This window comes from Misgurnus anguillicaudatus, chromosome 24 (assembly GCF_027580225.2).
Source record: "Misgurnus anguillicaudatus chromosome 24, ASM2758022v2, whole genome shotgun sequence".
NCBI classification, from domain to species: Eukaryota; Metazoa; Chordata; class Actinopteri; order Cypriniformes; family Cobitidae; genus Misgurnus; species Misgurnus anguillicaudatus.
Window position 1 is genome coordinate 663,262 of NC_073360.2, and position 12,240 is coordinate 675,501.

General features: G+C 39.6%; 1 protein-coding gene across 1 annotated transcript in view; it reads right to left on the minus strand.

The window, feature by feature from the left end:
* Nucleotides 1-2,969: 2,969 nt before the first annotated feature.
* Nucleotides 2,970-12,240, minus strand: part of mre11a (MRE11 homolog A, double strand break repair nuclease) — a 41,130-nt gene continuing 31,859 nt past the window's right edge. The window contains exons 17-20 of the mRNA XM_055195568.2: nt 5,710-5,771; nt 3,450-3,523; nt 3,284-3,371; nt 2,970-3,149 (exon numbers count right to left, since the gene is read on the minus strand). Coding sequence (XP_055051543.1) covers nt 3,105-3,149; nt 3,284-3,371; nt 3,450-3,523; nt 5,710-5,771 — 269 coding nt within the window. The 3' untranslated portion in view covers nt 2,970-3,104. The remainder of the gene's footprint in view (nt 3,150-3,283; nt 3,372-3,449; nt 3,524-5,709; nt 5,772-12,240) is intronic.

Here is a 12,240-nt window from a genome sequence, read left to right on the forward strand (position 1 = left end):
GTACAGCTTTAAACACATTAACCAAACATTGGGTTGTTTCAACCCAACAAAAAGTTATTTCTACCCACCAGATGGGTTAAAAAAAATTAAACCAACATCATCTATTACAGTATTGCAGATCGACAAGCCATGTGATAATACAAGATCCAACGTATGTCCATGGTCATGTTGCAATAAGTGTCAATCAGATTTAAAAGTCTTTCACTAGGGAATCAGAATGGCAGCAGACATGGATGTTGAAATCACCCAGTATTGAAAGTTTATCATACCTTTTCTTTCTAAAATATTAGAAAAAGTAGTGGCAAGCCAGCTACGCACATTCGTCGAAAATAATAGTACATATGAAAAGTTCCATTCAGGATTCAGGCCCCACCATAGCACAGAGACAGCGTTGCTTAGAGTTACAAATGACCTCCTATTAACATCCGATCGTGGTAAAATCTCAATCCTTATATTACTAGACCTTAGTGACACAATAGATCACAGAATCTTACTCAATAGACTAGAAAAATATGTTGGCATCAGTGGTCAGGCGTTAGCCTGGTTTAGATTGTATCTAACCAATCGATATCACTTTGTTTATGTAAATGAGGAAGAGTCATATCACTTCCCCGTTAAATACGGCGTACCTCAGGGATCAGTTCTAGGCCCTATCCTATTCTCGTTATATATGTTACCTCTAGGAGACATTATAAGGAAACATAACATAAGTTTTCACTGCTATGCGGATGATACCCAGCTTTACATCTCGTCTCATCCTAGCGAAACCCACCAGTTTTCTAAGCTAACAGACTGCATTAGTGATATTAGGGACTAGATGGCACATAACTTTCTTATGCTAAACTCCAATAAGACAGAGATATTTATTATTGAACCGAATCGCTACAAACATAATATGTCAGATTACAAGTTGCCCATAGATGGCTGCACGGTGGTGCCATCTTCCACGGTTAAGAATTTAGGCGTAATGTTCGACAGCAATCTATCTTTCGATAGTCATATCGCCAACGTCTGCCGCACAGCATTCTTCCATTTTAGAAATATCTCAAAAATACGCCATATGCTGTCTGCATCAGATGCAGAAAAGCTTATCCATGCTTTTATGACCTCTAGAATAGACTATTGTAACTCGTTACTCGGGGGATGCCATGCAAATCAGGTAAACAAGCTACAGCTGGTTCAAAACGCCGCCGCAAGAGTGCTTACTCAATCTAAAAAGTATGAACACATCAGTCCAATTCTGGCATCTTTACACTGGCTACCAGTTAAATATCGCATACAATTTAAAATATTACTAATCACCTACAAAGCCTTAAATGGCCTAGCGCCCTCGTATATTAAAGAAATACTATCAGAATACAATCCATCACGTAAACTGCGCTCACAAAATTCTGGTCACTTAATTATCCCTAGAATATCAAAAGTGTCTAAAGGTGGTAGATCCTTTTCCTACTTAGCCCCTAAGCTCTGGAATGACTTACCAAATAATGTTCGAGCATCAGACACAATCGATCAATCTAAATCTAAACTCAAGACATTCCTCTCCAACAAAGCACTCACACAAAATGTCCAGCAAATGTACCTTTCCCGCAGCAGTGATTTTGTCTAGAACAAAGTACTCACATACCTCATATGGATAATATACTATTGCCGCAATAGTTAGCCTGTCCGGAACCGAGCTGACCCAAACCACTATAATGTTTGACACTTGCATTACATGCGAACGGCCCCTACGCTAATAGAATTCTGTTTTTGACACTTGCATTACATGCGAACGGCCCCTGCGCTAATAGAATTCTGTTTTTCTCTCCCTGTCTCGTCCTCGACCACGAGGACAATGAGACAAACAGACCCAGTTCCTGTTGCTGTGAAGGTCATCGCACCACTGATCTACTGGCTGTCCTTCAACGTGATGACCAGCCGATGCCCGACCAACAACCACCGGCTAAACCAGTTTAATCCGCTTACCCGCCTCCTATCCCTACCGTATCTATATCTATATCTATATCTATATATATATATATACATATATACATATATATATATATATATATATATAAATATATATTAATTCCTCCCAAGAGTTTTTGTCCTTCTAGGAGTTTTTCCCATTAGGATTTTTCCTAGGGGGCTTTTTCGTCCCAGGGAGAGTCAGCCAACTTTGGCTTAACTTAGCACTTTACTGAATACGTTACATTATTAATATGCTCGCTTGTATGGTTTAACCTTATCCGCTATCTCTACTTCTTATATTATCTATTGATTTTCTGTGTTCTCCTCTACATCTTCTCATGTAAAGCTGCTTTGCAACAATTAACACTTGTGAAAAGCGCTATATAAATACAATTTTATTGAATACCTGGGTAAAAGTCCACTCACAAAGTCAGCAAATTGCTGAATAAAGTCCTTACTTGATCTTGGAGGCCGATATAATAAGGCACACACAACAGGGACGGTGTGATCACATTTGAAATACATTTGAAATAAGGAAATAAACACCACTGTAAAAAATGTTTAGTAAATTCAGGTTGACCGGGGCATTTTATGACACTGAAATGACTGCCAAAATGTGTCCAGGTCAACCCGTATTCACCCTAGTTCTGATCTTTCTTTGTACTTTTGCAAGTCTTAAGATTTTGTCTGGGACACCTGTAGGCAACGCAACATATCTGTTTCATGTCAGCTAGGGTTGTTCATACAACTCCCTGTGGAACAGCTGAACTTTACATAACAGTCACATTCTTTATAGGCTGACAATTAGAGGTGGGGCGGGGCTAAGCGGAAGACTCAAAATATAATGGATGATTTAGGATATTCCTAAGAAACTGTGGAAATTTCAGATATTTTATAAAACAACAAAAAAAGATAAACAAACCAGAAGGCTGAAACACGTCTACTCTGATAAACACACTTGATGGATAAATCCTTGGGACAATAATGAACCAATATAAAAGACAGGCATCCACAGCTTAAATTGAAAAAGGTTTTTAATACTAAACATATGTTTAACTTAACGATAAACATAAAACAAGCTTATTCTAAACTCTGCACAAACTCTGATGGCATTGTAAAATTAATAAGAGAAAGTAACTGGAATTCTCTCCTCATCTCCGTTGTCGACTTGAGCCCTTAAATGGATCAAACTCATCCTGCAAGAAAAAAAGAAAATCCATATTCAATAAGTACATCAAAGAAGAACATTCCAATGATAGACTAAAAATTTGCGGATCATTAAAATTATGTAAAATTGTGTTTAACTGTTAAAAGTGAATGTTAACCCAACCTCATCATCGCTGTCATCAAAGGACACCCCTTTAAACGACTGGCTTTGGCTCTGGGAGCCTCTTCCTCTGGAGCTTGATGAAGAAGTCCTGTGGGTTAAACCATGAGAAATATATGGGTCTGCCTAATATTATTTTAAATAAATATCAATGAAAACAACTACTTACTTATGTGTGGGTCTGGAAGGATTGACCAATGGTACATTCTCATCTGAGTCACTGTCATCTACAGTGATAGAAATCTGATAAGAAAAGAGGTGAAACAGGGCAAAATGAGATCAAATCAAATTACATTTTAGAACAAAATGACCACTTTTCCATACTATAGTCCTGCATCATCCATATATCATTTGTTTACTCATCATTTATGTTCTTAGCACATATTATACATCAAATACATTCTCTTCAAATTTGGCCTCAGGTCATTCAAAAACACAGCTTTTTTGTTGGTATCTGCTAAATGCCACACCGATTTTATAGCAAGGTAAACAACAGCATGTGAAATGACAGTGAAACACATTCAAAATGGAGTCCCTTGCGAGTACTTGGCCCTGAATTCAACCCGAATGTGGCGTGTCATGGATCATGGCGCCCCCAAATGTGTTACTCAGTTTCTTCATTTTTACATTCTGACTTTCATCATTTTAATTGTTTCTAGTTGCATCTTTAGTGATTTTGCAACACTTTATTATATCTTGTCTAAAGAAGTGGATTTTTTTTAAAACTGAAGGTTTTTGGCACTGCACTTAGAGCAGGGTTCCTCATCCTGACGGAAAAAGGTTTGGTCAGGTAAACTCAAACTCCCGTAATATAATTGTCAAGCATTGCTATAACAATAACCCAAATGTTAAAGCTGTGGATTGAGTAAGAAAGCTGCAATGCGCACACAAAATACATTTTATTTATCTTCTAATACCCAAAAACCTCTGTAAATACTCTTGAGGTGAACATACTCTCACTCTCATTTCGTTTTGTTTTTATTAAAATGCGTGAGGAAGAGCAGGCATGCGGGGCTTTCAGCTTGTACTCCTCTCTCCCACAGTAATTAACATCACATTAAATAATGGTATGGCCAGACAAAAATTTGTTTGCGACCATCAAATAAAAAAACATTAAATGCAGGAAAAATTAATCTGTGATGCTGTTATAATTATTGTAGCACAGGGTAACTCAAATATCATTGTCAAACATTGCTATGAAAAATATAGCCCCAACATTAGATGAATGGGAGTTGCATTTCAGACAACGCGTGCACACAAAACCTCTCATCTTGTCTGGACACAAAGCGATCTCTGCAAGTTTTCTTGTACTGTCTGTCTCATTAATGTTAATCAAACAACAAAAGATAAAAAGAAAAAAACTTTTTTAGCTTTGAAAAACATTAATGATATTAAATTTAAACAGGATCATTGAAGATGCACATCTGTTTGCTCCATTTAGCACGAGCAGAGGGAGAGTGAGATGGCGTGAAGATTTACAAGAGCATAAAAAAAGAGGAAAAAGCGCTTAAAGTTGAACACTGGTTTGATTTAGGTACAGTAATTGCTTGTAAATTAGGGTATGAATGAATTTTTAACACCATCTAAGACATACATGGGCAATATAAGGCCCGGGGGCCGGATCCGGCCCGCGTAGTGCTTCAATCCGGCCCCCGCGATGCGCTTACAATTTGTATGAAACTGTCATGGTTGCAGTGTTTCCCATACATTGATTTATCTGTGGTGGGCCGCAAAGAGCTGGTTGGATTAAACCGAGTTACTGGGTCGTGGGTCATTACTGGGTCCTGTTTAGTCACTATTTTATAGACAACAGAACAGATAATATGTAAAAATAGCATTCGGTTGTGTTAAAATGCAATATAATGTGACAGACGAAAGAGTAAAACACGACCCAATGACGTCACATATATGCTAATTGGCGTGTGACGTCATCACCGCCACAGTCTCTCAAAATCCTGTGGGAAACACTGCCTGGTGGTTAATACAAAATAAAATAAAAAAGAAATAATAATAATAAATTATTTTCTCATGTCTTGTGTGTTCGTATGGTGTGTGTGTTATGATTGTTTGCACGTGGGCATATCGCTGTAGTATGAATGACAGTTGAACAATATGCAGGGTAGGAAATTAATCCTTGAAAGTAAATCCAGTTATTCTAATGTTAGAGTAGCCTAGGTCAGACAGGCCTAGCAAAAATAAAGATCAGGCCTTGAAATAGGCTGACAAAGTCAAAGTAACTGTAGAGCAGCCTTATACATATTTGCATTGAATTATTTTTTACCATTTAATCATGTAACTATGTTTAGTTGCAATTTTCCTAAGTGTGGCCCTCCGCTTACTTTGCCAAAGTCACTGTGGCCCTCGGGCTAAAACTGTTGCCCACCCCTGATCTAAGACATTTGCATATATATGAGGGTATGTGCACAAACCTCATCAGAGTAGGACAAGGGCACTTTCGCACGAGAGCTTCTCTGGGTCGGAGCCTGAAAAGCTGCGGATAGAGTAAAATGAAAGACTTTCTAGCATCACTCCTTCCAAAGTAAATTTTAAATAATGTACAAGAAACATTCAAAGCTCATACAGGAATAAAAGAAAGAAAACAAGAAATTGAACGAGTAAAAGCTGACCAGGGCTCCAGACTATCTCTATAATTTTAATGAACAACAATGGCAGTTTAACCCATTACATTATTTGTTTTGTTGACATAATAAAATGAGATGCTGCACGTGAAGTATGGAAGTGTAAAGCAAATATAACCTATATGCACACCAGAAAAAACACATCAAAACAGAAAATATCAGACTTTGAAGGAGTTTATAAGTCTGTAATAAAAATATGATAAAATACAGAATCCTGTTATTTTGTGCATACATTGCTTTGATTATTTCCCAATTTTGGATCTTTTCCACTTGTATGACTTTGCTGATGTAACAAAGCTGCAGCAGGCGTATTGATATCACGCAGTGCCCGAAATTAGTCCCCTTAGTAACTTCAATGGCACGGGACTATTTTTAAGCAGTGCGTAATATCAATACGCCTGCTGCAGCCATGTTACATAAGCAAAGTCCTTGATTATTACGCCAGCATGAGAGTATGTGTGCTAAGCTATGCTAAAAGTGCTAGTGCCAGACCTGGAGATCAGCTGAATGTATTACAAAACGGTACAAATCAAATGTTTAACTCTAGGGGAGCTGGAAAAAAGTGTCCCTTTAAGTCTGTTGAGAACAAAGACTTGTCTTCCCGCTCGATTGACAGCTTCTCACATTGGTAATGTCAACTGTAATGGGTTGGACTTATCTCAGGTTAAGAGGCCTGCTTTTTAATTCATCCGTCGTTCACAGTACACTGTTCACAGTCAGACACTCATGAGACCTGCCTCCCTCTCTTGGGACAGTTTTTCAGGCACATCTTCATTTGGACAAACTTTGACCATCTCCACAGATTAAAGGGATAGTTCGGCCAAAAAGGATATTAAACCCATGATTTACTCACCCCCAAGCTGTCCGAGTTGCATATGTCCATCGTTTTTCAGACAAACACATTTTCGGATATTTTAGAAAATATTTTAGATCTTTCTGTTGATTAAATGTAATGTTACGGGGTCCAGCAATAGTCCACGACCTTCAAGTCCAAAAAAGTGCACCCATCCTTCACAAATTAAATCCAAACGGCTCCAGGATGATAAACAAAGGTCTTCTGAGGGTAATCCGTGCGGTGTTGTTGTAGAAATATCCATATTTAAAATGTTATTAACGTAATTTACTACCTTCCGGTAGCGCCGCCATCTTAGAGTCATCCGCATTCAGGATGAGCGCTTACGCAGCATACAGCTGTTTCTCTGCTGCTGCTCTGTCCCCCGCCCTCCGAATTTGTCATACGTCACTAAGAAAAGTGCGTACACTACGCTAATACTCTCTCCTGAGTCTAAGATGGCGGCGCTACCGGAAGGTAGTTAATAACGTTAATAATATTTCAAATGTGTAGTAGTAGTAGTAGTAGTTTTTTATTGTCATTCTGTACATGTTGACACATGAGAACGAAATATGTACTCAGGACCAGCAGCGTAATAAAGTTAACATAGTATGTACACTAACTAATTAAATCACAATTTAATAGACTAAAATTATTTTAAAATAACAACTTAATAGGATATCAATAACTAAAAGTGCACCTTCTGTAATAAATAATCAAATTAATCATCAAGTTAAAAATTTAAAAGCAATCCCTAGGGCAATACGTTTGTAAGTCTCACAGCCTCTGGGAAGAAGCTACATTTCAGTCTTTTTGTCCTGGTTTTAACACTTCTTAGCCTCCTGCCCGAGGGGAGTGGATCAAAAAGTTTGTTTGCCGGATGAGAGGGATCTTTCATAATACAGGATGCTCTGCTTCTGCACCTGCTTATGTAAATTCCCTCAAGAGAAGGTAGGCTGCTCAAAGTAATTTTTTGGGCTGATTTGACCACCCTCTCCAATCTCCTCTTGTCAGCAGCAGAACAGTTTCCGTACCAGGCAGTGATAGAAAAGGTTAGTGTACTCTCCACTACACACCGATAGAAAGCTAGCAGGACTGAAGTCCCAAGACCGGCTTGCTTCAGCCTCCGTAGAAAGTACAGACGTTGTTGAGCCTTTTTTACAATGCTGGCGGTATTAATTACACATGTAAGATCATTAGAGATGTATGTTCCAAGGTACTTAATGTTTGAAACCATTTCCACAGCTGATCCTCCAATGAACAGGGGAGAGGGGGTGCGGCTTTTCCTTCTAAAGTCCACGACCATTTCCTTTGTCTTCCCCACATTAATGCAGAGGTTGTTTGCTCTGCACCAGTCCACAAGTTCTTCCACCTCCTGTCTATAAAAGGACTCGTCATCATGGGATATCAGTCCCACCACAGCCGTATCATCAGCCAACTTCACGATATGACTACCCGGATACTTAGCTGAGCAGTCATATGTTAGAAGGGTGTACAGCAGGGGACTCAGGACACATCCCTGGGGGGAGCCGATGTTAAGGGTGACAGAGGAAGATGAAATGCCATGGATTTTAACTGATTGTGACCTATTTGTTAAAAAATCATGAACCCAATTACAAAGTGACGGCTTAAGTCCCAGTAAAAGCAATTTATTTACTAAAGTTTGTGGAACAATCGTGTTGAAGGCTGAACTAAAATCCAGGAAGAGCAGCCTGACATAGGAATCCCTATTCTCCAGGTGGGTGAGAGCAGAGTGGATAACTGATGAAACTGCGTCCGATGCAGACCTGTTCTCCCTGTAGGCATATTGATGGGGGTCCACATTAACATCAATAATATCCTTCATGTGGGCCATAACCAGCCTTTCAAAGCATTTCATGACTATCGGTGTCAGGGCCACAGGACGAAAATCATTCATGCATGTTACGGCCGAGCTTTTTGGAACAGGGATAATAGTTGATGTTTTGAAACACACTGGCACCACAGCCTGGGAGAGTGACAAATTAAAGATGTCAGTTAGCACTCCAGCCAGTTCATGAGCACAGTCCTTCAGAACCCTGCCTGGGATATTATCTGGGCCTGCTGCTTTCCGTGTCTTAATTCCCAGCAGTGTTTTCCTTACATCCTCAACGGACACACTTAAAGGCAATTCACCTGGGTGGTGTTTAAGGGTGGCATTTGCGGTCTCAAAGCGGGCATAGAATGTGTTTAAGGTATCAGGAAGTGATGGATCCTGAGGGCAACCATCGTCTCTCCTGCTATAGGCAGTAATGTTCTTGATGCCTTTCCACATTCTACGTGGGTCATTGGTGGAAAAATGACCCTGTATTTTCTGTGCATATTTAGCCTTTGCCCTCCTAATCCCCACATCTAAATCCCTCCTCGCCTTTCTCAGTGCAAGTGCGTCCCCCGTCCTAAAGGCTAAATCCCGTGCCTTTATAAGACAATGCACCCCTCCATTCAACCAGGGCTTCTGATTTGGACAGATAGTGATCTTCCTGGTAGTAGTAACATCATCAGTACATTTACTAATGTAACTACAAACAGAAGATGCATATTCCTCTAGGTCCACTCCACCAACACTGGTTGCTGCTTCTCGGAAAATCTGCCAGTTGGTGCGCTCAAAGCAGTCCTGGAGGATAAAGTCGGCTCCCTCTGGCCACACCGTGATGGTTTTAACCATAGGCTTGATGTCTTTCAGCAAGGGACGATGAGCTGGAACCAGCAAGATGGAAATGTGGTCAGAAAAACCCAATTGGGGGCGGGGCACCGCTCTGTATGCTTCCCGTCTGTTAGTATACACACAGTCCAGCGTGTTGTTCCCCCTGGTTGGTATGGAGACGTGTTGATGGAACTGAGGCAGGACCTCTCTCAAATTTACATGATTAAAATCCCCTGCTGCCACAAAAAATGCATCTGGATGTTTGTTCTGTAACGTACCGATATGGTCGTGAAGTTCCCCAAGAGCCGTGCTAACATTAGCACTCGGGGGGATATAAACAGCCACAATAAACACAACTGTGAACTCCCGGGGCAGATAATATGGTCTGCATTTCAATGTCAGATATTCCACCGCTTCAGAACAGTGGCTGCTTACCGGAGAGCAATTTGTACACCAGCCTTTGTTTATGTAAACACAGAGTCCTCCTCCACGAGTTTTCCCCCGAGAGATGGTTTCGGTCGGCTAGGAAGAGGAGTAAACCATCAATCTGGTAAGATGAGTCTGGATTGTTGTTGCATAACCATGTCTCCGTTAACAAAAATACACAGCAGTTCCTCATTTCCTTATAGCTGCTCAGTCTGAGTCGCATTAAGTCCATCTTGTTGTCAAGCGAGCGGACATTTGCCAAAAAAAGCGTCGGAAACATAGGTCTGTTGTTGGCCTTTAATCTGGCTATAAGACCAGCCCGCTTACCCCTCTTCTGCCTCCTTACACAGCGCTTCCTCTTTCCCTTTAGCCGGTGTGTATCGCTTCTCCACCTCGCTGTGTTTAGGAGCTTTAGCCTGCCCAACGTTGCTTTAAGCTGTGGTTTAAGCGCTATGTTGGTATTATTAAGTTTAAGAAGTCCATCTAAACTATACTTTACCACACAGTTACTCATACTGGTATTAATAAAAGGGATTTGTAATCCGCGTGCCGGTAGCTGAGAAGCCGCTGCACTGTTGCGCGCCGCCATTTCGCCATTTTGGATATGGATATTTCTACAACAACACCGCACGGATTACCCACAGAAGACCTTTGTTTATCATCCTGGAGCCGTTTGGATTTCATTTGTGAAGGATGGACGCACTTTTTTTGGACTTGAAGGTCGTGGACTATTGCTGGACCCCGTAACATTAAATTTAATCAACAGAAAGATCTAAAATATTTTCTAAAATATCCAAAAATGTGTTTGTCTGAAAAACGATGGACATATGCAACTCGGACAGCTTGGGGGTGAGTAAATCATGGTTTTAATATCGTTTTTAGCCGAACTATCCCTTTAATACGGCCAACGGAATAACACAAGGAACGAACCACGCAACGGAACAACTTAAAGGACTCCGTCACGTGACCACGAACCCTGCGGAACTCTCTTCCTCATACCCTTACGTGGACGCGCATCTGGGCACGCACACGTGCCTCACAAAAGCCAACTCAAGTATCATGTATTCATTCGCTGTGCTAAGTTCCTACCCCTTTTTATTAAGGCGATTCTTAGGTTCTGCGGTTTGTGCAGAAGTAAAGTCTATAGTGATATTGCCCTTCTTTTAGTCTGTCTTAATTTTCCATGCTCTCTTTCTTTGTTTCATGTTTATTGTTCGTTTGTATGTGTAGTTAGTTGTTTTGTGTATTATGTATCGTAGTTAATAAACTGGTTTGCATTTCACAATTGAATTGTTTCTGTGTTCAATTCTCAGCAAATTAAAGTCACTTAATCTGCTTTGATCTGTTACATGCTTTTGAGGTAATACTAGCAGTAAGGAAGTTATTTTCTAAAGTACACGGAATTAACTTTTTAATGTACAATTATGAGTATATTCCCTGGACGAACGCATTAATTAATTGTTATTATTAATTCTGCTAAATCAGGTAAAACCTGATACATTTGTATAGTTAATTACACTTTGAGCTAAAATCTGGTTCAATAGTGTTTTAAATAAAATGTGATTTACCTACACTGAATCGCTACACCATAGTACACTGAAAATAACTGGAGGACAAAAAAATGAAGGTTTACAAGAAGTTTTAAAACGTATGGTTTTGTGTGACTTCCCTTATTTTATTTACTTCAGCAAATAAAAAATAATGGTACTATTACTGGTAAAATAAACGATAAATAAATAAATTGTCATCCCGTTTATAGGCGCATTTTACTAATGCACTCATTTAAATAACAAAACAACATTGCGAAATTGACTTTAGATTAGGTTTTAGTTGTCTATTGCAGTTTATTTCTGTTGGCTCAAAATAGCATTGCACCAACCATGCATTTGAACACACCACAATCGTAGTTTTATTCTTACCTTAAAATGTAACGGTTGCTTTTCTGTAATAATAATCATTTCTGACGTATGTGGTCGACAAATATGTGACCCGCTCTGGCGAAATGAGTCGGAAGTCGCAACGTTCTATTGTAAGATATGAGCCGATAATGTGGAAAAACAATGAAATTATCAAAAAATATATTTTTAGCTAATATCAAAGAACAGACATTAAAAAATAATCTCCCAAAGTTTCGTAGTCCAAATAATTGAGTAAAGGTGTTTAAATGACTATTAAAGTTGAAACAGTTTTACTAAATACGCTGGAAATTGCTTTTCTCAAATCCTCTCGTCACCTCCGAGCATCTCCCGGGGAATCCCCTGAAACGTCACTATCTCTCCAAATATGGTGTTACACGTTGTTTTAGAGCAAATCAGAAATCTTCATAAAGGCTGATCATTTGTCAATGGGAAACCCCGGGGCACGCGATTGGTCCAGCCATCCTCCTGTCAGTATCGCAGCA